At 49.0% G+C, this 26649-nt stretch overlaps 2 protein-coding genes across 2 annotated transcripts; one reads left to right on the top strand and one right to left on the bottom strand.

Moving 5' to 3' along the window:
* Nucleotides 1-313: 313 nt before the first annotated feature.
* LOC308459683 (zinc finger protein 212-like) lies at nucleotides 314-14603 on the top strand. Its single transcript, XM_080975242.1, has 6 exons — nucleotides 314-463; nucleotides 2116-2502; nucleotides 7363-7489; nucleotides 8215-8328; nucleotides 8785-8898; nucleotides 11712-14603. Exons 1-6 carry the CDS (start codon nucleotides 440-442, stop codon nucleotides 13079-13081), a joined length of 2136 nt encoding a protein of 711 aa, XP_080831368.1. The 5' UTR covers nucleotides 314-439; the 3' UTR covers nucleotides 13082-14603.
* Nucleotides 14604-19269: 4666 nt separating this feature from the next.
* LOC308459133 (GTPase IMAP family member 2-like) lies at nucleotides 19270-22876 on the bottom strand. Its single transcript, XM_080974277.1, is given in 4 exon segments — nucleotides 19270-19796; nucleotides 19799-20113; nucleotides 21102-21126; nucleotides 22750-22876. Coding segments are annotated over 3 exon segments (801 nt in total). The 5' UTR covers nucleotides 21121-21126; nucleotides 22750-22876; the 3' UTR covers nucleotides 19270-19329.
* Nucleotides 22877-26649: the final 3773 nt, after the last annotated feature.

Here is a 26649-nt window from a genome sequence, read left to right on the forward strand (position 1 = left end):
CTTCCAATTCTACTCCGATTTACACACAGGCGCTCTACCTGACCTACCTCACAGGGTTGTTGTTGTGATGGGGGGCTTATTGAGGACGGGGGAGGACCACGTCTGCCAACTTGTGCTCCTTGGAGGAGGAAAGGGGGGGTATCAATGCAATGCTGAGATTCCTGCATTGCAGCGGGTTGGACTGGATGACCCTTGGGTAGCCCTTTCCCAGGATTCCTGCTTCTGCACTGTGGCATTTCGAGCCAGGCGCTCCTCCAGCCTCCGGGTGGCGCTGCCGCGCGCCCTGGAGGCGGAGAACTCGGCCTGCGCCCGCGCGCATGCGTGCTCTGCGCGAAGAAGGACCGGCGAGAGAGAGAGAGAAGGACCTTCTCGCTTCGGGGACCAGTTGGCTGGGGAGGGGGCGCGCATGCGCAGTGGCTTCACCTAGCGGGCGCCGGCCATGGCTGAGTGGACTCCTGCCCAGGTGAGAGGGGTTAACCCTGCGCTGCCCGGGTGGGAAGAAGGGGAGGGGCCTTTAAAAGACACCCCCCCCGGCTGGTCACCATTTAAAAGTGGGGGGGGAGGAGGAGGACCTGCAAAAGATTTCCCCAGGTGTGGGGTTTTTTTGGGGGGGGGACACTGGAGCCCAGATTGATTTGGGGGGCTGCCCCCCTCGCTGCATCCTTTTTGGGGGGGTCCACAGGTGGCAACTGGAATAAAATATTGGGGGTCCAAGCAAGCCCCGCCCCGCATAATCGATCACACACACACCATTTGAATGGCAATGGCCATCAACTTTTTTGGGGGGGGCTGGTACCCTCAAATATTTTATTGGGAGGGAAAAGAGAGCTAAACCCCCTAGGAATTGGCTTCATGCAAGGAGGGGGGCTGGTTGGTGTTCTGAGGTGGGGAGGGGGGAAAGGGAGGCAAGGGACCACCTTCTCCCCCCTTCTTGGCTGATCATGTATTTTGGTGTGCAGGGGGGGCTGAGGTTTGAGAGAAAGGCGAGGTTTCAGCCTTTCGGCCCCAGGACTTACCTATTTTTATTCACTCTTTTGCACTGATCTCCCACCTTTCTCTCTTCCCTACACAAACACACAGGCTCAAGGGGGTGGCCGTGGTTCTCCCCACTTATATCCCCACAACAGCCCTGTGAGGTAGGTCGGGCTGAGAGCGGCAGCGAATGGCTCCCAAGGTCACAGATAGCGAGCTGCACGGCCAAAGCAGGGGATTAATTTGAACCCAGGTCTTCCCTACCCTAGCCATTGCACCACACTGCCTCTCTCGTGATGGGCATATCCCCCCTCCCCCCCAAAAACAGAGTTTCTCCTCATGACAACACTGCGAGGCAGGTTAGGTGGAGAGGCGGTGACTGGCCCCCGAGGTCATGTCCGGTGAGCTACACAACCAAAGTGCAGGATTTGAACCCAGATCCTAGTCAGACACTCTCTCCACTACTCCACCACTGGCTCTCTCATCTCCCCAGAGGATATACAGCCCTGAATCTAGTCTGCTTGCTCATGTGAGAAACTTGATCCCTCTTTTGGCCAATGCTCAACTAATAAAATACCATAAAATTCATATATAGCCAGTCAGTAAAATATCCCCCTTAAAAAAAATAATCAATAAACATAGAGAATATATAGATCATGGCTCAGGTATTCTGGCCAAACAGGACATTAACTTCAGAAGCAATATTATTATATTGCGGAGAAAAATTAACAATAATCTAAGATATACAAAAAGTTAAAATGACAATAGATTAAAGCTGGCTTCCACTTTCTTAATGCTGTGGGCTAAAGAAAATCGTTTTTAGCAGGCGCCCAAAAAGAGTATAGCGAAGGTGCCTGCCTGGTGTCTAGAGACAGGGAGTTCCAAAGATGAAGTTTTTGCAAATGCTGACAAAACATTGCCATTGTGACTCCAGTTCTTCATGCCAAGTGGATGTCACAGTGATTGTGGCGCCGTGAAACGCCCCCCTCTGCCTCGTCTTGCCTCTGTGTCTCCCCCTTCTTCCTGACACTCTGTCTTTCCGCTTCCTTCTTCCTTTTCCCTCCCTCTCGCCTCTCTTTCTCCAGCTGCCCCCCACTCCTTCGCAAGCACCTTGCTCTGGTCTGACCCCCTTCTTGCCCGCAGGCTTGGGAATGGGAGGTGGAGCCGCAACACCTGGCCTCCTTCCAGCCGCCAGCCCTCTTTGACCAAGCCGCCGAGAGGGAGATCTACCCGACGGCCGAGATCTCGCTCTGGACCGTCGTGGCTGCCATCCAAGCCGTGGAGAGGAAGGTGGACTCCTATGCCACGCGGCTCCTCAACCTGGAAGGCCGGACGGCCACAGCCGAGAAGAAGATCTTCGAGTGCGAGAAGACCGAGCTGGAGTTCAGCAACCATGTGGCCGCCCTGGGGACCCTCATCCAGGAGTACGGCCTGCTCCAGAGGAGGCTGGAGAACATGGAGAACCTGCTCAAGAACCGAAACTTCTGGATCCTGAGGCTCCCCTTGGGACCGAAGGGAGAAATCCCCAAGGTAAGAAAGAAATATGAAAGAAATGAGCTTACCAGGTAGGTTCAGAAAAGGGCCACCAAGGGGATAGTACTGTTTGGGGGGGATGGGAGGGCAGATGTGGGGGACTCCCTGATCCTGAATGGGGTAACTGTGCCCCTGAAGGACCAGGTGCGCAGCCTGGGAGTCATTTTGGACTCACAGCTGTCCATGGAGGCGCAGGTTAATTCTGTGTTCAGGGCAACTGTCTGCCAGCTCCATCTGGTACGCAGGATGAGACCCTCCCTGCCCAGGGACTGTCTCGCCAGAGTGGCGCATGCTCTAGTTATCTCCCGCTTGGACTTCTGCCATGCGCTCTACTTGGGGCTACCTTTGAAGGTGACCCAGAAACTACAACTAATCCAGAATGTGGCAGCTAGACTGGTGACTGGGAGCGGCCGCTGAGACCATATAACACTGGTCCTGAAAGACTTTCATTGGCTCCCTGTATGTTTCCAAGCACAATTCAAAGTGTTGGTGCTGACCTTGAAAGCCCTAAATGGCCTCGGCCCAGTAGACCTGAAGGAGCGTCTCCCCCCCTATCCTTCAGCCCCCCAGACACTGAGGTCCAGCTCCAAGGGCCTTCTGGTGGTTTCCTCCCTGCGAGAAGTGAGGTTACAGGGAACCAGGCAGAGGACCTTCTTAGTAGTGGTGCCTGCCCATGGAAAGCCCTCCCATCACAATGTCAAGGAAATAAACAACTATCTGATTTGTAGAAGACATCTGAAGGCAGCCCTGCTTAGGGAAGTTTTTAATGTTTGATTTTGTCACTTTTTTATTATGAATATTCTGTTGGGAGCCTCCCAGAGTGGCTGGGGAAACCCAGCCAGATGGGCGGGGTATAAATAATAAATTGTTATTATTATAGAACAACACACCTATGAATCAAAGAATCCTAGAGAGGTAGAGTTGTAAGGGACCACAAGGGTCATCTAGTACAATGCAGGAATCTTTGTTCCCTTGCATGTGTGCCATTGCCCCAGGAGCTCAGGTTTCCACTCGCAAAAGACTTGCCAGCCAAGAGAGCCACTCTCAACCCCACCATGCCCCAAACAGCAGGCCCAGGAGAGGGAGGGAGGCCCGTCCAGGAATTTTCATTCATTAAAAGTGCATCACAGACAATAATCACTTTAACCACTAGATTAACCAACAAAAGCCTTAGTTTTTGAAGTGCCACATGGGTATTATTTGTCCGCTGGGTAGCTCTCCCTCCGGTTGGCGTTGGACTGGAAGAGGCAGCTAAAAATATTTAAACAGCGACCAGTTATTGTAGCCTGCCTCTGCAGAATGCGTGTGGTGAACAGAACAAGTATAGGAACATGACGGACCCCTTTGGGCTGCCTGTCTGCTGATGGACCTATACATGGAGGTGCTATGTTGCTCTGTTTTCTACGTCATAAAGTTTCTATGCCGCTTGATGGTTGAAAACAAACAAACAAGCCACCCTCAAAGCAGTTTACAAAAGAGGGAAAACAATAAAACTATCACTAAGAAAAATTAATGACAACAATTTGCAGCGTTTGACGAGTTGAAATAGCAACAGACTAAAAACAGGTCGAGACTCCCATCCGGGTAGGATGGTCTAAACAGAAATGTTTTATTTATTTATTTATTTTTTTAAATGATATTTATTAAAAGTTTAAAAATTACAGAAAAAAGAAAAAAGACAACAATAAAAAAGAAAGAAAAAAAACATAGAAAAGCAATACAACAATACAGCAAAAAAAAAAAGAAAAAAAACTAAAACACACATCCAATATTCCATATCTTTACCTTTCCTTTACTTGTTTCATCGACCTCCTCACACCTCCCTTTTTTTGTATTCTAGTTCAATTCACTATTTCAGCAAATTCTTCCCATCTTTCTCAATTTTTTTTCCCCTATAATTTATCTTAACGGTCTAACCTTAAATTTTTCATTTTAACCCGTTGTCAATCAGCTTTTACTTAATTCTTTGTTACATTTCTACTAAAACCATATAGCTTCATTCCAGCATCCTTCTAACACTCATTAATTTTACAATGTTTCTGTAAGTATACTTTGAATTTTTTCCAGTCTTCTTCCACCGACTCTTCTCCCTGGTCTCGGATTCTGCCAGTCATTTCCGCCAGTTCCATGTAGTCCATCAGCTTCATCTGCCATTCTTCCCTGGTGGGTAGATTTTGTGTCTTCCAATGCTTTGCAATAAGTATTCTTGCTGCTGTTGTAGCGTACATAAAGAAAGTTCTATCCTTCTTTGGCACCAATTGGCCGACCATGCCCAGGAGAAAGGCCTCTGGTTTGTTCAGGAAGGTATATTTAAATACCTTTTTCATTTCATTATAGATCATCTCCCAGAATGCCTTAATCTTTGGGCATGTCCACCAAAGGTGAAAGAATGTACCTTCAGTTTCATTACATTTCCAACATTTGTTATCTGGCAGATGGTAAATTTTTGCAAGCTTGACTGGTGTTATGTACCACCTATAAATCATTTTCATTAAATTCTCTTTTAAGGCATTACATGCCGTAAACTTCATGCCAGTGGTCCATAACTGTTCCCAGTCGGCCATCATAATATTATGTCCAACATCTTGTGCCCATTTAATCATAGCAGATTTCACCATTTCATCTTGAGTATTCCATTTCAACAGCAAGTTATACATTCTTGACAAATTCTTAACTTTAGGGTCTAACAATTCTGTTTCCAACTTTGATTTTTCCACCTGGAAGCCCTGTTTTTTATCCAAGTTATATGCCTCCATTATTTGATAATAATGGAGCCAATCTCGTACTCTGTTTTTTAATTTTTCAAAGCTCTGCAGTTTTAATCTGACACCCTCTTGTTCCAAAATTTCCCAATACTTTGGCCATTTAGCCTCTATATTGAGTTTTTTCTGAGCCTTTGCTTCCATTGGTGACAACCATCTTGGGGTTTTATTTTCTAACAAATCCTTATATCTTATCCAAACATTAAACAGTGCTTTTCTTACAATATGGTTTTTGAACGCTTTGTGTGCTTTAACCTTATCATACCACAAATATGCATGCCAACCAAATACATTATTGAAACCTTCCAAATCCAAAACATCCGTGTTTTCAAGAAGCATCCATTCTCTCAGCCAACAAAAAGCGGCTGATTCATAGTAAAGTTTTAAGTCTGGCAGGGCAAATCCACCTCTTTCTTTAGCATCAGTTAATATCTTAAATTTTATACGAGGCTTCTTGCCCTGCCAGACAAATCTGGAGATATCTCTCTGCCACTTCTTGAAACAGTCCATTTTGTCCAAAATTTGCAGTGTTTGAAACAAAAACAGCATTCTTGGCAATACATTCATTTTTATCACAGCAATTCGGCCTAACAACGATAGCTTCAAATTTGACCATATTTCTAAATCTTTTTTCACTTCAGTCCAACATTTTTCATAGTTATCCTTAAATAAATTCACATTCTTAGCAGTCATGTTAACCCCTAAATATTTCACTTTCTTAGTCAGTGTCAGTCCTGTCTCCTTCTGAAACTTATCTCTCTCAATCTCTGTTAAATTCTTCTCTAAAACCTTAGTTTTCATCTTATTCAACTTAAAACCTGCTACCTGACCAAATTCTTGAATTAGTTCTAATACTCTTTTAGTGCTGGATTCTGGCTCCTGTAAAGTCAATACTAAATCATCAGCAAATGCTTTCAATTTGTACTGTTTGGCTCCCACTTGTATACCTTTTACCAATTGGTCCCTTCTAATCATATTTAACAAAACCTCCAAGACCGATATAAAAAGCAATGGAGAGATTGGGCAACCTTGTCGTGTTCCTTTCTCAATCTTAAATTCTTCCGTCACTACATTGTTCACAATTAATTTGGCCTTCTGTTCTGAATAAATTGCACCTATACCGTTTCCAAAACCTTGACCCACCTAAACAGAAATGTTGTAGAGGCACCGAAAAACATACAGCAAAGGCGCCAGCCTGATGTCCGTGTTGCTATTACAGTGGTACCTCGGGTTACATACGCTTCAGGTTACATACGCTTCAGGTTACAGACTCCGCTAACCCAGAAATAGTGCTTCAGGTTAAGAACTTTGCTTCAGGATGAGAACAGAAATTGTGCTCCAGCGGCACGGCAGCAGCAGGAGGTCCCATTAGCTAAAGTGGTGCTTCAGGTTAAGAACTGTTTCAGGTTAAGTACGGACCTCCGGAATGAATTAAGTACTTAACCCGAGGTACCACTGTACTATTATTATTGCTATTGTTAGAATTTATTACCCGCCCTTCGCCCCAGGGTCCCAGGACAGGTCACAACCATTTAAAAGCATCATTAATATTGGATCACAATATTAAACACAGTGTAAGAAGAAGCGCAAAAGCAAGGTGGGTCCTGAAAACATACACCTGAAGAGTCAGAGGCTAGGGTCAAGGGGTGCGGCTCGAGCATCCACCGAAAGCTGCACTATGAAGGCACCAGATGCACCTCTGGGGAGGGAGTTCCACAACTTGGGGGCTGCTACAGAGAAGGCCCTCTCTGTTCTCCTGGGCCACCCCAAAGAGAGCACACACACACACACATACCCTGCTAATTTGGCACCCAAGAGGGTCTGTAGGGAAGGAGGCGATCTTTCAGGTATTCCAGGTGTTCTGCCTTCCCTGCTGGGAGCATCAGTGCCTCTGCATACCAGTATCTGGAAACCACAGGAGGGGAGAGGGCTTTCCTGCACGGATCCTGCTTATGGACTACCTGTGTGAGAACAGGATGCTGGAGTGTATGGACCCGTGGCCTCATCCAGCAGGGCTCTTTTCATCTTCTTACGATAGCAGCCGTGATGGAGGCCTTGGTCAGCAGTTCTGAGTCACGGGCGGCTCTGATTTTAGGTTCCCGTGACCTTTGATGACGACGCAGCAAGCTTCTCCCCCCAGGAGTGGGCCAGTTTGGAAGACTGGCAGAAGGAACTCTACCGGAATATCACCAAGGGGACGTACGAACCGCTGATCTCCCTGGGTAAGTGGCTGGCATTTCTTTCTCTTTCCTTTTCTTTGTAAAGTTCTTTATTTCGTTTCATTTCCTAACATTCACAAAACAGAGAGAACAAGTCGTGGCAATGGACGGATATTAAGAGATGAAAAATAAAGCCCCGTTTAGGGAAGTTTTTTATGTTTGATGTTTTATCGTGTTTTTACTCTTCTGCTGGGAGCAACCCAGGGTGGCTGGGGCATAAATAATAAAATTATTATTATTATTATTATTATTAATAACTACAAAATAGGCACGTAGCATGCACAGAGCTTTGCATGGGTTAAAATAACCCAAGTCCAAGTAAAGTCTATCAATGTTATCAGAGCATCAAATATAGTTCCAGATTTGCTAGGCTTGTAACGGGGGTTGTCTTGAAAATGATGGTTCGGCTGTATGTGTCGTAAAAGAACGCCAAATCCAACGAAAAGTCCCTGGAGGTTCTAGTCCTTGTCAAAATCTCAAATTCTCCATGATGGCTCCATTGCAGAGTGAGTGTTGCCAAACGCCTAATGTTAGGATTTTGGGTTGCTCTCCACTGAATTGCAATTACTGTTTGTGCTGCCCAGATCATATGCAAGACCAGTTCTTTGGACAAGAGGCTGGCATTCCTTGGAAAAAGGAGTGGAGCTGCCGGGTTTGTTGTCCGTCAGATTTCCCCCCAGTGAACAGTGACTTTCAGCACCTGCTTTCTGATCTGCTTCCCCAAACAGACTCTGCCATTTCCAAAGCTGACATCCTCCCACCAATGGGACAAGTGGAGCCTCCCCGTGCCGCGGATCACGAATTTGTGGGGGGCAAGGGCTTCCCTGCAGAGCCCAGAGCAGGTGAGTCGAATTTGGAAGGTGGGTAATAAAGACTTGCCATCGTGGCTAAAGCGTCTGTCCTGCCCTGTCACTTGCGGACAGCACAGAAAGGTAGTGGGGGAACAAACTGAACAGGAATGAAATATGCAAACAGTGAATGTAGGGCTAAAGTGCTGCTGGGCCACATGAGGTCTGCTGGGGCTCACACCTGCCCAGAAGGTACATTCCCCAAAGTTAAATCCTTGGAGCCTAATCCCAGAAGTGAGAGGGCTGGCGGACATATTCAGGGGTGAGGAAAGGAGGTGCGCATCTTCTGTGGCCGGGTGCCGAAATCCAATCTAGGCCTTCAAAGGAAAACAAGGCCCATGCGTAATCTAGCCAGCATCTCGGTCAGTTTTCCGCCAGCGTTGCTGCTTGTCTCTGAAACCTGCAAGTGTTCTGCATCCGTTGCAATGCGCCTGTTGCTCTCGTTGCCAGAAGCGGATCCCTTGCCTTCCAAGGAGGACCTCTTGACCTGGATTAAGCAGGAAGAGCTTCCCGGGAGAGGGAAATGGGACCTGGAGCGAGAGATCCCCCCAGTTCTCGGCTATGGTGAGTGTGCCTGGCATTAGATATGATTCCCACATTGCCCTTGGGGTGACTTCTGTGATTCTGTGCCCTGAAAGGCAGGGATCTGGTTTCCAGGTTATCCTGTTGTTTCAATTTTTTTAAAAAATATCCCTCCTTGTTTACGTAATATCTAAATTATGTCTGCGCCTCTTTCCATATTAACTGGATTGTAGCCGCTTCCTTAATCAGAGGAATTCCGGTGCTGCTTTAGATCAGCTGTTGCCGACCAAACTGACGCCCTCCAGACGTTTTGGCTGCAACTTCCAGCGGCTCAGCCTTCCCCTCCCCTCTTCCTCTGGGCTGGGAGGAAGACTTTGCACTGAGTTTCACTTCCGCGCTGCTTTGTCGTGTTGTCAAAGGGGCTTAAAACAAACTGCGGTTAGTTTCGAAAGGCAGGGTGACATCACCAGGGCTTGACCTTGGCTTGTTTTGAAACGGACCAGGGTTTAACCCCGCCTGCTTCCCAGGTCACAGCAGGCCAAATATTCTGTGAAACCGAAAGGACAAGCTGGCAAAGTCCTTCTTCCCAGTCACGTGGGGAAAAGGAGGAGGGAGGGGAACTGCCAGCCCAAGGCTTTGCTCAGGCTCATTCCAGCTCCTGCTTGCCGTTCTGTGCCAAGGCTTAGCAGGAAATGCAAACGGACCGGGCTTCCGGGTTCTCGATTCTCCAGGCAGACAAGGATGTTGTGGATCTTCTTCAATTAACCACACCAATCGTGGCATTTAAGGAAACATCACGGGGCCACAGCGGCAGCCTCTGGGGTACCCAGAAAAGTGGAGTCCACATGCCTGTGAATTTCACATGCTTCTATAGAGGCCGTCACTCGCCTTAGCTTAACATGCGCATAGAAATTAAGTCACATTCCCAGAGGAAAAGCAGGCCTGCGTTGTCAAATCTGGGTGCCCAGTTCAGCAGGAACAAGGTGCCCTAACTCTTACTGAGCCAGTTCAAGGCTGAGTTTTTCCTGCACAAACATTCCTAACACAGATTCTCCACCCAATCAGATTCTTCGCACAATCTCCTTTTATGCACTCTCTTTTTGCATCTCTTCACACGCAGGCTGCCTGGAATTCCCACCACAGGGTAATAATAACAACAGTAATTTTATTATTTGTATACCGCCCATCTGACTCGGTTTCCTCAGCCACTCTGGGCATCTCCCAACAGAATATTAAATACATGATAAAACATCAAACATCACAAACTTCCTTAAAGAGGTCTTTTGCTATCACACGCTGGCGAGATCATTTTAATTGAAGATGCTGCAGGGACCTTTTTCATGAAAACCTGGGCACAACCACTCAGTTATAGCCTTCCTCCCCCCCAAAAAATATATTATTGTTAAGAGGACGGGGTGTTCACTAAAACCTCTTGAGCTCCCTCCAAAATATTTCTGATACTTAATAATAATAATAATAATTTATTATTTGTACCCCGCCCATCTGGCTGGGTCTCCCCAGCCACGCTGGGCAGCTTCCAACAAAGATTAAAGATACAGTGGTACCCCGCAAGACGAATGCCTCGCAAGACGGAAAACCCGCAAGACGAAAGGGTTTTCTGTTTTGGAGGCGCTTCGCAAGACGAATTTCCCTATGGGCTTGCTTCGCAAGACGAAAGCCCATAGGGAAATCTCCGGGGACCTCTTTTAAATGCTGGCGGTGGGGAGCAAAGCCTTTCCCCCCCTCCGGCCTTCAGAAGAGGTCCAGGAAGGCCGGCGGGGGCCGAAAGGCTTTGCTCCCCACCGCCAGCATTTTAAAAGCAGTCTGGGAGAGCAGGGAAGAGCTTCCCGCTATCGCGGACGGCTTTTGAAGGCAGGCGGGGGGGGGGCAAAGACTTTCGCCCCCCGCTCGCCTTCAGAAGAGGTCCAGGACCTCTTCTGAAGGCGGGCGGGGGGCAAAAGTCTTTGTCCCCCCTGCCTGCCTTCCCAGGGGCTTTTACATCGCCCCGGACAGCGGAGAAGTCCTCCGCTGTCCCGGGCGATTTTAAAATGCCGCCCGCCAGCATTTTAAGATCGCCCCGGAAAGCGGAGAAGTCCTCCGCTGTCCCGGGGTTTTTTAAAATGCTGGGGGTGGGAAGAAAAGCCCTTGTCCCCCCCCCCCCAGCCTTCAGAAGAGGTCGGGGGACAGACTGTCCCCGGACCTGGTCTGAAGGCGGTTTCCCTAGGAACGCATTAATTGATTTTCAATGCATTCCTATGGGAAACCGTGCATCGCAAGACGAAAAACTCGCAAGAAGAAAAAACTTGCGGAACGAATTAATTTCGTCTTGCGAGGCACCACTGTACATTAAAATGTCACACATTAAAAACTTCACTGTTTTTCTGTTCCAAATGAGGGTTGTTGGGGTTGGGGTTTTTTTGCCTGTTTTTTTTTTTGCCTGGCTCTAGCGTAGGAAGCTAAGTGTTGGAAGATTCAGGTCAGACGTCATGAAGCCCTTCTTCACATAGCGCATAGTCAGTCTCTGGAACTCTCTCCCACAGGAGACATTGATAGCCACCAACTTGGAGGGCTTTAAAAAAAATGGATTAAACAGATTCGTGGAGGAGGAGAAGGCTACTAGCCACGATGAATGTGCCCAGCCTCCACAGTCGGTGGCATCAACGCTTCTGAATCCCAGTTGCTGGAAACCTCAGGAAGGGAGATGGTTGGTTTTGTGTGCGAATCCTGCTTGCGGTTTTACCTTTGGATGGGCGTTGTGAGAACAGGTTGCTGGACTAGATGGGCCACTGGCCTGATCCTGCAGGCTCCCCTTTAGGTCCTTAATCCTTGCCTATTCCCTTTTCTGCCTCCCCCAGATGACAGCGCTATGATCAAGCGTGAAGAGCGTAATCTGAGGGCGGCTTCCAAGCTCCCTCTGCCCGCCCAGGGGCCGCTGCTGCCCGGGATGGCCAGCGAAGACGTCTTCCAGGCCCCCAAGCCGGACAGAGGCTGTGAGAGGCAGGGCTGCCCTCAGGGGGAGAAACCGGCCCCTCCAGCACAGAGGCCCGAAGAGGAGCGCCCCCCGAGGCCAGGGGGCTGCTGCGAAGGGCCGGAAGCGGCAGCCCCTCCGGACGCCAGCCCCAAGGGAGACCCCTTCCCCTGCGGCAAGTGCCGCGACAGCCTGGCCTATGAGCAGCGCTTCCCCGTGCCCCAGGACGCCCATGCGGGGGGTGAGGAGTACAGCGAGGGCGCGACGGCCGAGCTTGGCCCGCAGCAGATCTCGGAGCCCGACGGTTCCTGCGCAGACTACAAAAGCGGCTTTGGGGACCAGGCCTTATCCCAGGCGGCGGAGAGACTCCACACCTGTTCGCTGTGCCCCAAAAGCTTCCGTCTGAAGACCAGCCTGCTGATCCACCAGCGGACGCACACGGTGGGCAAGAGCGAGAGCGCCTTCGTCTGCGCCGAGTGCGGCTGCGGCTTCAGCCACCAGGGCCAGCTGACCCGGCATCAAGCGGTCCACGCCGATCGGCCGCACCAGTGCTCGGAGTGCCCCAAGGCCTTCAACCGCAAGTCCAGCCTGGCGGTGCACCTGAAGACGCACCGCGAGCGGCCCCGGCCCTTCCACTGCCCGCAGTGCGCCAAGACCTTCATCCGCAAGCAGCACCTCGACGACCACACCCGCACGCACACGGGCGAGAAGCCCTACCAGTGCCCCGAGTGCGAGAAGCGCTTTGCCGAGAAGTCCAAGCTGACCAACCACTACCGCATCCACACGGGCGAGCGCCCCTACCGCTGCGGGCAGTGCGACAAGCGCTTCGTCCGCGCCCACCACCTGGTCAAGCACCAGAGCAGCGTCCACCAGGCCGGCGCCAAGACGCACGCCTGCCGCGAGTGCGGCCAGACCTTCCCCCACGCCCAGGCCTTCATCAGCCACCAGGCCAGCCATGCCAACGGCGAGAGGCGCCACCGCTGCACCGAGTGCCTTAGGACCTTTGCCCGCCGGAAGTACCTGCTGGAGCACCAGCGCATGCACACAGGCGAGAACCCCTATGCCTGCCTCCACTGTGGGAAGCGCTTCCGCTACAAACAGTCGCTCAAGCAGCACCTGCGGCTGCACGGCGGCGAGCAGGTGCCCGCAACACCCATGCCTGGCCCCGAGCAGGCCCTGGCACCCAGCAGTAGCAGCAACAACAACGCCCCACTGGAGAAATCTCTCTTCCCCACCAGCCTTTCCAGAGGGACCTGAGGGCACGCTGCAGACAGACAGCGCCCCCAAATGGACAGGCGGACCGCAAAGCCAGAATCCTGTTTATGACCTCCCTTTGGCATACGCTCCCGCTGCCAACCAGGGCTGACGCTCCAAGTGGGTGAGCGACTGTCCGAGCGTTTTTGCACCCTGCTCACCACGTTTTGTATTCCAGAAATGCTTCGAGAGCGAGATGGAACGATCGAGAACGTTGGCCGGCGCTGGTGCTTTCTGGCAGTTGCCGGAACCGTCTCAGCGTTCAGTCTTGGGCAACAGGATGCCTGAGATGTGGTTGTGTGAATCGGTCCTGTCCAGTCGTCATTCGGTCTCTGTACTGTGGGTGGAGCGAGGATGCCAATCGTTGCTCTGCGGCCTCACAGCTTCCTCTGCCTGTGAACGTCCACAGAGAGAGGCAGGCAGGCATTGCAGGCTCCCAGCTCAGATCCACGTGCCCAGCAGCCTTGGAGAAGCTGCACACTCTCTCTCCGACCAGCCTGCTTGACAGGTTCGTCATACAGATGCGCCGAAAGGGGAACGGTGCTGTGGAAAGGAGATTTGGAGAACAAGAAAAGGCAGGAAGGCGGACCAGAGAAGTTTGTGCATCAGGGCTGACCCATTCCAGTACCCCAAACTGCGGAGAAATATAGTGCGAGAGGAGGCTTCTGACTGGTGGGGCATTAGAAGTAGGCCCAGGCAGCTCTGTGGGGCACGATGGACTGCAGCGGTTGTAGGGAAAGGGGGTGGTTCCACTGAGGCTGAGCAAAAGAGCTGACATGTTTCTGATTTGCCTGCCTGCCAGAACATGAAATCAGCTCTCCTGCAAATAGTTTTGCCTGGGCACCCAGAACCAACATTAACCCGTCTGTTCCTACAAGCTTCCCTCTGGGGCACAGGACCTGGGATCTGCTCTGCCCCATAGCTTTCCCCACATCACAGTCTACACCCCCCACCCCATACTCCTTGATCTCCCATCTTCCTGCCTAGATCACCCTGTGCTCCAGGATCTTTCTCTAGTTTTTCGGTGCGTTTCCTTCTTTTTTAAAAACAAAACAAAACACGGGCTTTTACACATCCTTTGGTTGTTTTAAGTCCTTTAAGTCTGCTCTGCTTCGCCCCTCTGCCAATTTAGCGGGTTGCACGATTTCTGGAGCAGCCGCTGTTCGGAGTCTCTCTTTCGCTGCACGCGTTTGGTGACAAGGCAGCCTGAGCGTTCGTCGCAAGACAGAGCCCGGGGGGATTTGCAGAAGGCGAAGAAGAAACCAAAGATGTAATGAAGGAGCCGTCTTGGAGAAGGACTGGGCTGAGGTGTCCAAGAGGCCAGGGCAGGTCGAGACCACGGAACTTGCCCAATCTTCTGCACAGACTGCAATATATATATTTAAAAGAAGCACACGGCGTTTGGGAGGCCTGGCACTCCTGCTGAGCAGCCTCAGTGCAAAAATTGCAATTTTAACTTTTAGCTTTTTTAAAACAAAAAACGGGGGATATTAATAAAGATTTTGTATCGGTTCTTTGGATAATGGCTAAAGCTTGCGTGTTTCTGCTTTGAAAGGGGAAAGGCAATTGGAACCCTCCTTAAAACGTCATACATTCCATGTAAGTGAAAACACATATATTGGAAACAGCATTGGAAAATACTCTAAACCTCTGGAAAGCCTTTAAAAACCAGCAGCACTTACTAGATTGCCGCTCAAACCCCAGCAAATTCAGTGCAAAGGCTCTGGGGTTGCTAGGTGCTGTTTATGCGCCATTTCCATGCTGTTTCGGGGGCCATTTTTGCCCCATTTTGTGCCGCTTACAGTTTCGTGGCAATCTGCACCATTGTGGTCACACGTGACTCGGGACGTGTGTAAATGGGGAGTTTGCTGTATTGCGAGGCGGGCTTGTTTATTCATTGCCCGCCCTCCACCCTGATTTCACAGCATCAAAACGCAATATCAAAAACAGTTTAAAACGGCTGACAACCATGAAGAGAGAAATAAGGTGGGTCTGAAACCAGACATCTTGAGTGTTGGAAGCCAGGGTGGAGGAGAGGGGCGTCTTCAGCATCCTCTGGAAGCTGTGCAAGGAAGGGGCCAGGCACATCTCTTTTGGGAGGGAGCGCCACAGTTGAGGGGCTGCCATAGGGAAGACCTTGTACCCTCTGGGCCTCTACCACCATGAGCCTCTGAGGAACTCCCAGGAGGACCCCGCCTGCCGATCTCGGCATCCAAGAGGGTTCATAGGAAGCATTTGGGTCATGAGTCGTATAGGGCTCTAAACCCCAGCATGTGCACCTTGAGTTGGGCCCAGAAATGAACCGGCAACCAGCGCCGCTGTTCTACAACGGGTTACGGGAGATCAAGATGGAACCCCAGCCAGTCATTTGGCTGCTGCCTTTGGGACCGAGTGTGGTTTCCAAGTCGTCTTCAAGGGCAGCCCCACATGGAGAGTGTTGTAACAGTCCAATCTGAAACACAGCCAGAGCATAGAGGACAGGATCCGCTGCTTCCTTGTGTAAGAGGAAGAGGTGAAATGGGGCATCTCTTCTGTAGGCACCATTCCAGACAGTGGCCAGAAGCAGACTTGGGCTAGGGCAGTGGTTTTCAGCCAGTGTGCTGCGGCACCCTGGGGTGCCTTGAGTGATCGCTGGGGAGACATTTCCGTGATATGTAGCACATTTTTAAGGGGATGTTCTTGCCTTCCTTGAGGTCTCGTAGGGAGAAAGCAGGTGAAGCTTGCTTCTGAAAGGCTGGCGAAGAGTCCCAGCTTACAGTTGCATCAGATGAGGAATTTTTAAAATAGGGAGAGATCTCCTTCATGTATTTTACTTCCAAGACCACTTCCTTGCCAGTCTTCTTCAGTGCCTGCACTGCCTCACCATGTGTCGCATCAGAGAGGTCACCACTGATGACGGAAAAGGATGGCATCTCCTACAAACAGGGCCACCGTCTGATCTGCAGCCAGCCCCTTAAAAATCTTGGAAATCAGAATGGGCATTTTGTTTTCCTGGCTGCCTTTGATACTGATGCCAAGCCCTTCAATGTCCTGCTTGACGATCCGCACAGTGCGCTTGATGTTGGCAAGGGAGTCCTGGACAGGGGCTCCTGGCTCACCACCATTCAGCTGCACGGGGCTGGGGGCAGCGGGCAGCTGCAGTGGCTCGTCGGTGCCCTTGCTGCTGGGGCTGATGCTCAATAAGTCGTCGGAAAGGGTGACGAGCACCCGCAGCCACTGCTTGCCCAGCACCCACAGCTCCAGCAAGCCGCTCTTGGAGCTCCCTGGCCGGCCGCCATCTTCAGCGCATTCCTCGGGTAGCCGCCACTGCTAACCCTGCCTGCCTGGAGTGGAGCTGGGACACGCAGCGAGAAGCCACCGGCCAGGCGGACGGCCAGCCGAGCCGCCTTGAATGATGGTCAGGGGTGCCATGGGCAACCCTGGCCTCTGTCCCTCTTTCCTTCCCTCCCTCCTCGGATGCCCTCTCGCATCTCTCCCTCCCAAAGACTTACACGGCTGTTTGTTGCATCAGCCCTGGCTACAAGCTCCCCAGGTGAATGGTGCCTCTGGGGCTGGCCAGGCGGTGCTGGGTGCCAGGAGTTGAGGCGCCTCAGAGTAAGCAAGCAAGTGGGCGAGGGAGCCCAGCCAGCCAGCTCTTGCTGTTGGGAATGGACAGACAAGTGGGAGGCTGGACAGGCAGGCAGGCGTTGTGCTGGCCTTCCTTGTGCTTGCTGTGTGCAAGGCCTGCCTGGGAGCTGAGTGCCCAGTGCCAAAGGGGAGCCTTTCCGCCATGCTGGCCTGGCAGTACCCGCTGCTGCCGCCCAAGATGACTAAGGTGCTGGTCTCACGTTCACCTTTGGCCTGTCTCCGTCAGGCCACTAAAGCTGGGGGCACCTTCTTCCCAGGCCCCTGTGGGGCAGTGTGAGGAGGCACACCTCTATGGGGCAGGGGGGCACCTCAGAGACCAGGGGCGGTGGCTGCCCGGAGGACTCCCAAGGAGAGGGGAGAGGAGGCTGAGGGAACCCTCCACAAGGGAGGGTGTTTGAAAAAGGTGAGGGGCTGCCGGCTCTGCAGGCAAGGGGTGGCATAACTGGGCTCCTGAGCCCCACAGGGGGGCCACAGAAAGAATGCAGTTGGTCAAGGGAACCATGGACCCCAAAAGGTTGAAAACCTCTGGCTTATGGGATTGTGATGACTTGGGTCACTGGGTTGGGCAGAGCAGGCAGAAGGCACCAGGCGCTTCAGTGACAAGGGGACCCAGAACTTGCCAAAGATCGTTTTGATCTAAAAATTTGGGGTGCATGTTTTTGTACATGTGTTTTGAGCTCTGGTGTGTTTTGAGCTCCAAAGTATGTGAGGAAAGGGATCGTATACAACACATTCAATAGATAAATGGAATGAAATAAAAGTTTAGCTCTAAGCTGCCTTAAGTCCCTGTCAAGGGAAAAGATAATAATTAATAATAATAATTTTATTATTTGTACCTCTCCCATCTGACTGGGTTGCCCCAGCCACTCTGGGCGGCTCCTAGCATATACAAAAATATAAACTTCAAACATGGATAACTTCCCTATACATGGCTGCCTTCAGATGTCTTCTAAACATTGTATATTTACTTATCTCCTTGACATCCGATAGGAAGGCATTCCACAGTACAGGTTGCCATATATTCCTATCAGCACCATGCTTGTTTGTCATCAGGAGACTTTAGAGAGGGGAAATTGTGTGCAGGCAAAGGGTTAAACACTGCCTTCTCTGTATTCTGAATACCCCCCTCCCAAAACAATTTTTCTTCCTCTTTTCAAAATTTCTTTATGGACACTCATTCATGCTTATTTGGGACTTAACTCAGTCAGTGGTCGGCGTCACATGTTGAAAGAACAGTAAAAGTACATGACTTCCTTCGAGGAATGCTGGGAACTGTAGTTCACCTCTCAGAGAGCAACAATCCCCGACACCCTTCACAGACTCCAGTTCCCAGAATTCTCTGTGGGAAATCATGCAACTTAAATGTAGAGTGTGCAGTCAGCCCCAATCACCTATTTGTTAAGTGGAAATAATTATGGTTTGCCACCCAGATCAAATCCTCCCCATTAACAAGTGGGGATTTTGATCTGTACTTGCTAGGGCACGGCGATATCTGGTTTTCAGCACTGCAATGCATCACCAGCTAAACATTGCAATATATTTATATATCACAATGTCTGAAATAAGGATGGAGCTATATAGATGTGAACAGATATCTGGTTTTCAACATGGCCATATATCACCAGCTAAACACCATGATATACCGATATATCACAATGTCTGATGGATGGATGGAGCTGTGTAGAGGCACTGACTGGCTTCAGGGTTTTCCCCACATTGTGGTTTCTGCATAGCACACACGCATAATGATTTGCAATAAACTGCTAGGTCAAATATTATGAAACCAATATCACGATACGGACTTCAAACCAGTTTTGGATGATATATTGTCCAGCCCTAGTACTGTACTGGCTTTGATAAGGTTCATATATGTGAGGTTGTTTTCCTTGTTTGCGTGCGTGAAACAGTTTTACATGTGCTTCTATTGTTACGTTTGTCCTGTTCAGTTGGTTTGATGTGTGATTCAGAAATGGAATGAACTGATGCAATCAATCATCAATCAATCAAATCTTGATTACGGCCATAGACCAGAATAAGTAGGGTGGGGTACAATCATTTAGAATCTGTAAAATGTTTTGGAAAGCTAAAAAGTATTAAAGGAGAAGGTATATCTAAAAGACTATAAGAATCTAAAAGAAACTAAAAGAGGGGTTAGGAGCATTAAACTGATGTGGAGGAGCATAAAAGATTAGTATACAAAAGACTACAACTATCAGTTTAGAGAGCACTATGATGTGAGTGTTCATGAAATCTAGTTTGTGGGGCAGGTCATCATCCGATGGATCTTGAGCGCTGCTGTGCAGAATCTGGCAACGTCGTATGTTGTAGCAGGGTTGGGATCTGACAGCAGTAGGGAGGTATAAAATTGTCCTGTGCACCTTGGAGTACTTGTGGTGTAATGGGGAGAGGAGGCTAATACAAATGTCTCTGTAATATAGGAGGTGGAGAAGCACATGCTCTAATTGTTTCTGTTTGTCCAGAGTCACAGGGGCATTGCAACTGATACAATGACAAATAAAATAATAAGCACGCAGTTATTATGACATTGCACCCAGACAATCCAGTTTGTTCATTTGTTTATTTGTTTTTCTCCTGACACCTCATAAGAAGCTGGTGGGCTGGCTTTAAAAATCCCCAGCTTTGCTAAAGGGGAGATATTGAGAGAAACGATTATAAAGAAAAAAGTAAAGCGCTGCACCACACACACATATGAAGATAAATATTTTTGTGTAGCTGACACCCTTGCGAGCTTTCCCTTTCCCCTCTTCCTTGGCCCTTTTCCTGCAGATGTAAGATCCAAGCACTGCCTCCATGGATGGCGTCTCCAGGTATGGCTCTTCATTCCCCTCGACCATCTCCAGGACCATCTCCATCAGCTCAGAGACCTGGTCCTCCCGTTCTCCTAATGCCGCCCTGTTATTAAAAGCGCAGAAGCGCCCCCCGCATTCTTGGACCAGCTTCCGGAGAGCCTCGTTATCTGACTGCATCACGTAATCCCGCAAGGAGTTGCCTTCTAAGGCTTCTTTGCGGGTGAACAAGAGGATGGTGTGCTTCATGACCTCCGTCCCAAACATCTCCCGGACTCGCTGGGCTCGTCCTCCGCGGTGAAGCGGCCCACCTGGGTCACAAACACGAGCGCATGAGGGCCAGGCTGAGAGAGGTCAAGGCAGCGCTTGGTCTCCTGGTCCAGCCTTTCATCGCAATCTCCGGTGCCCAAAATATCCGCTGTGTCAATCACGGACACAGGATGGCCTCGCCAAGTGCAGGACGCCCTTTGGCAGACCAAGGTGGTTGTCCTGGCCTGAAGTTTTGAATCAAAGAGCTTCTGGCCAAGGATGCTGTTTCCTGTGGCGCTTTTGCCGCCTCCAGTCTTTCCCACAAGGACGATCCTCAGTTCTCTCCGATTTCCTGCGGGTTTTGAAAGACAGCAAAGAGCTGGTCAGCAAAAATATCAGAGCAACCACTTCTGCTGGGATCCCTCTTAATATGTGATTGTTGAGAATTATATTGTTTTCTGATCCTCAGAGAAACTGAATGCATATGTAAAGCGTAAGGTAAAGGTAAAGGGACCCCTGAGCATTAGGTCCAATCATGGCCGACTCTGGGGTTGCGGCGCTCATCTCGCTTTATGGGCCAAGGAAGCCGGCGTACAGCTTCCGGGTGATGTGGCCAGCAATGACTGAGCCGCTTCTGGCGAACCAAAGCAGCGCATGGAAATGCCGTTGACCTTCCCGCTGGAGTGGTACCTATTTATCTACTTGCACTGGGATGTGCTTTCGAACTGCTAGGTTGACAGGATCAGGGACCGGGAGCTCACCCCGTCGTGGGGATTCGAACCACCGACCTTCTGATCGGCAAGTCCTAGGCTCTGTGGTTTAACCCACAGTGCCACCCGCGTCCCTTATATAAAGCGTACACATGTATAAATAAAAGCAGAAGAAGAACAGATTGGGAAACATTTGTGTACACCTGATAAATTCAACAGTGTAAATAAGTTTTGATGGATGCAATAATGGAATACTGAATGGTTTAGTTTTTTGTAAAATATGCAGGGATTTATGATATGCATCTTGAATTTGAACAAGCACTACGTAGTTCCTTTTCCAAGCTCTGGTCAGTGCAGGCAAGAATGAGCCGGGAGAACCAGTGGCCTGATGCAGCCGAGGGCATCTTTCCAGGTTCCTGCAGATGTGTGTCAGGATGGCATCCCACCCAGGCACCTCCCACCTCCCCAAATCCCAAAATATTACACATTGGTATAACAATATTTTTTCTGCAAATAAATAAAATAAATGTCATTGGGGATGCCGTGAAAAGCTCCTGCGAAATAGATCTGGAATAATCCACCCACCCCAAGCAGTCAATCTGCCTCTGAGTCACTGGAACCCTTCCTTACCTCCTCTGGTCCCGTCCATCTTCCCCTGAAAAAAATGGCAAGAAATCAAGATGATATTCTCAGGCAGCCTTCCATCTGCAAGCCCAGCACCCCACCCCTAGTTCAGACATGTGGTATCTCAAAGGAGAAACAGCACATTTCAGACATAAAGATGTTCAGAATATTTTGCAAGCAATGAGAAAGGAAATGCCCTCTGAACTGTGCCCAAACGCTGTGGCTCTTTCCTCAGGTGGCACTTCAACAGAATTCAATTAAAAACATAATTATTATTAATTTCAAATATTATTTTCACGTTTTGCAAGCAGAAGAACACCCCTCCTCACCCTGAAGAGCACATCAGACAAACATCAGTTTAAACATATAAGGCTTTATATGACTGTATCAGGAAGTTCTTAACATTTGCTATTTTATCTATGTGTTTAGATCTGTTGGTAGCTGCCCAGAGCAGCTGGGGCAACCCAGTCAGAAGTGTGGGGTTCAAATAATAAAATTTATATTCTGGTGGAGTGTTAGCTTAATTTATTCATTTCATAAAAATATGCACCCCTTGATTGTAAAAAAAGAGAAGAACCTCAAAGCATTTTGTCAAAAGATAAAATCACCATTAAGAAGAATTAACAATGACTTAAAAGCTGAGTTAAAAAGTTAAAATGGCAAGAGCTAAAAACAGATTAAAAGTCTTGCCAGCTTTCTAAGCATCTGAATAGGCTTGTCTAAACAAGATTAACAGGCCTTCCAAGTGTCCCTATGTTCCAGGGACAGTCCCAGATTTACAGAAGCCCCTCCGGTTTCAGATGTGATCCCAGAACGTCCCGCTTTTCCTTAGAAACATAGGATTGGGGAGTTGGAAGGGACCCCGAGAGTCGTCTAGTCCAGCCCCCTGCAATGCAGGAATATCCAGCTGCCCCAAACGGGGATCAAACCTGCAACCTTGGCTCTAACCAACAGAGACATCCAGGCTTAGGATGTCCCTATGATCATCGGAGAAATGTTGGAGGGTCTGGAGTTGCGGAACCCACGAGCCACGGAGAGAAGTAACTAGACAACCTTTAGAAGACATCTGGAGAGGGAAGCTGTTTAATGTTTGGTTATGCTTTTATATATACACGTTGGAAGCCTCCCAGAGTGTCTGGGGCCACCTAGTCAGATGGGTACAAATAATACAACTATTATTATTATTATTATTATGGGATAGGACGTTCCTATTTCATCAGAAAAACATTGGGGAGGGTAAGGAATAGTTTCAGCAAGCGCCAGAAAGAGTACAGTGACCCTGCAACTGCCCTGTTCCTGTTTGTGGTGGAAGAGAAGCCCCAGTTCGGGCGCACTCTTAAGCCACAGTCGGTCGATCAGCCTTTAAGGATCCTCCACAAGGATCCTTCCTTGTCTTTTGTTTCAACAGGCTAAACCCAGCTGCTGCCTCCCTAGGAAGCTTGAGGGCAGGGGCCCAGCCTGGTGTGTCTGGACATATTTGACGGAGCTGCTTCTGAGCGAGGAAGGTGCGCCCAGGAGCGCGGAGAGGCTGCCCAGGGCTGCGGGACAAGGGGCGTCTCCCGGGTCCTCTTGCAGCAGGGGCTCCCTTTGCAACGAGATCCTTCTCTCCCTCCTTCCCTCCACCACTCTGCCCTTCCCAGATGGCAGACCTCACCTCCTCAGCTGCTTCTGCAGATCCTTCCTCGTCCCGCGTCGTCTTCCACGCCGGTTTGAGTTTTCCTGCAGTGAACGGGAGCGAGCGACGAGCTGCTTCTCCGAAGGGAAAATGAAAGTAGCAGCAGAATTAGGTCCTCTTCTGCTTGGAATGAGGAGGACAATAATTCCCCCCAGTGGCTGCCTGGAGAACCAGCAGCTGGTTTGGGCGGTGGGTGGCGGCGTCGGGCGCTTTTCAGCTTAGAGAAAAGGCGAGCGCACGAGAGGGTCGTAGAATCAGAGAATTCTAGAGTTGGAAGGGACCCGAGGGTCATCCAGTCCAGCCCCCCTGCAGTGCTGGAATATGCAGCTGCCCCATCGAACTTGCAGCCTTGACATCATCAGCACCATACTATACTGAGAAGTGCACAGAATGATGCCTGGCAGGGGATGAGGCATAATTTTCTGAGGGGGAAGTGTAATGCTGGTGGTCAACAAAAGAGGTTCAAAGGCTCAAGGCAAATCTTTAAAAATGTAGTATAAACACCGACAACTGGGAAACACTGGCCTGCGAGTGCTCCAGTTGGAGAACAGCCTTGACCAAAGGTGTCATGGGCTTTGAAGACACTCGAACTCAGGATGCAAGGGAGAAACGTGCTAAGAGGAAGGCACGCTTGGCAAACCCTCGCCGTGATCAACTCCTGCCCAGAAACCAATGTCCCCACTGTGGAAGGAGGTGTGGATCCAGAATTGGCCTCCACAGTCACTGTTAAAACCGTGTTTATGGAAGACAATCTTACTCGGCTACGAGGGATCACCAAAGAAGACAGAAGATTCAAGGTGTTGAGCAATGTCGCATGCATGATGTCATGCAGCATCACACAGCATCACACGCATGACGTCATGATGTTGCTCGGCTTCGCCCACAGGGCCCCTCGATCCCCTTAAGGAGATATTTATTATGCTTACACGTTTTTAGGATTGTATTTGACTCTTGTAAATGGCTTTGGAGCTTTTCCTGAACCCAATAAGCTAAGTCATGCTGACGCCTCTCCCCCCATCACTTTTTAAAAGATGATGAGGATGTCAATCTGCAGAGAGAATCGGGGGTGGACTGGGGGCAATGGGGGCTGAACCTGAGGAAAGGAAAGGCCAATGGGGCCCAAGCCCACAGGTCCATCTTTGTCCAAATGGCCTGTTGGCGAAAGGTGCCCATTGGGAAAGCCACCGGCTGAAGGTCAAGGTCCTGTCCTCCTTTGCCCGGGAGACGGTCCATGGCTCTGTGCTCCCTTGGGCCAGATGCATCCCTTCCTCATCCTGCTGCCCTCAGCTGCAGCCACCATCTCCCATCCTCAGAGGCAGGAGCGGCCCAAGACATTTTGCTGCCTGAGGCAAAGAAGATGGTGCAATTCCCATTCTCTGCATCAAACCTGACTCGGTTGGGAGTTGACTCTCAACACTGGTGATGTTCTGGCACATCGCATGGAATTCATTTCTTTTTTCATTTTTAGTCTTCTATTTGTATTTTTCAAATTTATACATTTCATTCGTTTTGCAAACAATTTAACATTTCCAAATTTTGACTTCCTTCCCCCTCTTTCGGTGGTTCCTTAAATTATTTTTTTTCAGAAATATATTCTGCATATCCAAATTCATTTAACTTGCTCATTTATTTATCTACTGTAAATATATACTCTTATAAAACGGCAGGTTTTTACAGTAATCATTACAGTAATCCTGCTAATGTTTTTATCTGTTTACTGTTTATCTGTAAAAATTCAGTAATCCATTTCCACTCTTTTATAAAAAGTGTGTATCTGAAGAAGTGTGCATGCACACAAAAGCTCATACCAAGAACTAACTTAGTTGGTCTTTAAGGTGCTACTGGAAGGAATTTTTTTATTTTATTTTGACTATGGCAGACCAACACGGCTACCTATCTGTAACTGTTATAAAAAGTTTGTTATCCTGATTTCTTATTCTTCCGGTAAGTTTTGCCATTTCTGCATATTCCGTAAGTTTTTGCATCCCTCCCTCCTTTGCTGGGACTTCTGCTTCTTTCCATTCTACATCCTCCACCCCAAGCCCATTAAGGAGGATTCCCTTGGCTCACATCTGGAGACATCTCCCCCAGGGGGCTTCAACCAGCAGCTGTACAAGCCTACCTAGCTACAGAGCTACAATAGTTTGTAAATCCTCTTAAACGATTGTAAGAATTTGGTATATGCACTGGTGTTTTCTTGCAGAAAATACTTTCCATTGGCTAAACTGGAGCCTTTTCTAGGCATCTTTCGTAATACTTAACAAGGAAGAGTCCGAAACCAAACAAGCAGACATTTCTCTTGCTCCCGCCAAGTCACTCGCTAGATACTTGTCACTGCAAATGATACGAGTTATTTACACATTAATGACAACTAACCAGCCAGTTCCTAAGAGCAAAGGGTGGTTACCATTCAAAATAAACAAAATCCCTAAATCTCTCTGTCAACAGCCACTAAAACGGGAAGATTGCCACTGAAATCAGGACATTTAACAAGAGCTGCTGGTGTTGCAGGTTGTTCTAACTTTTAACAACAAAATTTGGGCAGTTAACTCATCCAAGCACTCGCGTCTTCCCCACCTTTTCCTGAATTACTTGACATATTCCGAGGCTGAATATTACAATACTTTGTAAATCCTCTTAAAAGTTTGTAAGAATTTGGTATATGCAGTGGTGTTTTCTTGCAGAAAATACTTTCCAGTTAATCTGTCACCCTTAAGTTGCAACACTAAACCTATTTGCAAGTGAGCTAGCTCTGAATTGTTTCAGATTCCCTCACCCCCTTCACAATCCCATGCCAACACACTACCTCTTTGGCAATCACAGCTGCCCTCTTCCCTCACTTGGATACAGACCTGGACGGCCTTATGCGCTGCTTCTCTTGTCTGTTTTCCTGAACTTATTAGCATCAGGAGACAAACATTTGATCTGAGTAGAAAGCGAAAGTAATTCTGCCATGGATTGGGTTTCCTCTGGCATGGTCAGACACACCGGCTGGCAGTGTCTGTCAGTGCTGGTAAACAAGCGGGTTTACAGGAAAAGCATTGGGAAGAAATGGGGGGGGGGGAGCAGAAATCTTGTCAATCTTGGGAACCAGAGTGCTTTAGGTGCTTTATTGCAATTCTTCCAGTCATAGGTCAATGGAAGCACTGTTAGAAGAATCATCATAATCACCAACTATTATTATTTTTGTTCTATTATTTACTATTATTATTATATATATTTAATAATAATAATGATAATAACAACAACAATAATAATAATAATTACCCTACCAAACAGAATATTATTATTAATAATAATAAAGCGATAAAACATCAAACATTAAAAACTTGGTGGTGGGATTATTTAGGGGGGCACTCAGAGAGCTGTGGCGCTGTGGGTTAAACCACAGAGCCTAGGACTTCCCGATCAGAAGGTCAGCGGTTCGAATCCCCGTGACGGGGTGAGCTCCCGTTGCTTGGTCCCTGCTCCTGCCAACCTAGCAGTTCGAAAGCACCTCAAAGTGCAAGTAGATAAATAGGTACCGCTCCGGCAGGAAGGTAAATGGCGTTTCCGTGCGCTGCTCTGGTTCACCAGAAGCGGCTTAGTCATGCTGGCCACATGACCCGGAAGCTGCACGCCGGCTCCCTCGGCCAATAAAGCGAGATGAGCGGCACAACCCCAGAGTCAGCATCGACTGGACCTGATGGTCAGGGGTCCCTTTACCTTTTTGCCTTTTACCTGCCAAAGGAGTCCAGGAGAGAACTAATGAAACTCACAAAATAATCAGCGTTGGCACCATCCTGTGCCCTGCCTGGTCTGCTCTCTCCCTCTCTCCCTCTTTTTCTTTCTTTCTTTCTTTCTTTCTTTCTTTCTTTCTTTCTTTCTTTCTTTCTTTCT

The sequence above is a fragment of the Podarcis pityusensis genome, assembly GCF_964106645.2.
Source record: "Podarcis pityusensis genome assembly, chromosome: 12".
NCBI classification, from domain to species: Eukaryota; Metazoa; Chordata; class Lepidosauria; order Squamata; family Lacertidae; genus Podarcis; species Podarcis pityusensis.

Excerpts from the sequence above, each read along its gene's own strand:
- LOC308459683 (XM_080975242.1), top strand. The coding sequence starts at position 440 with ATGGCTGAGTGGACTCCTGCCCAG. Across the intron at positions 8,329-8,784 it reads CCCTGCAGAGCCCAGAGCAG|AAGCGGATCCCTTGCCTTCC; the intron begins GTGAGTCGAATT and ends TCTCGTTGCCAG. Across the intron at positions 8,899-11,711 it reads CCCCCCAGTTCTCGGCTATG|ATGACAGCGCTATGATCAAG; the intron begins GTGAGTGTGCCT and ends TGCCTCCCCCAG.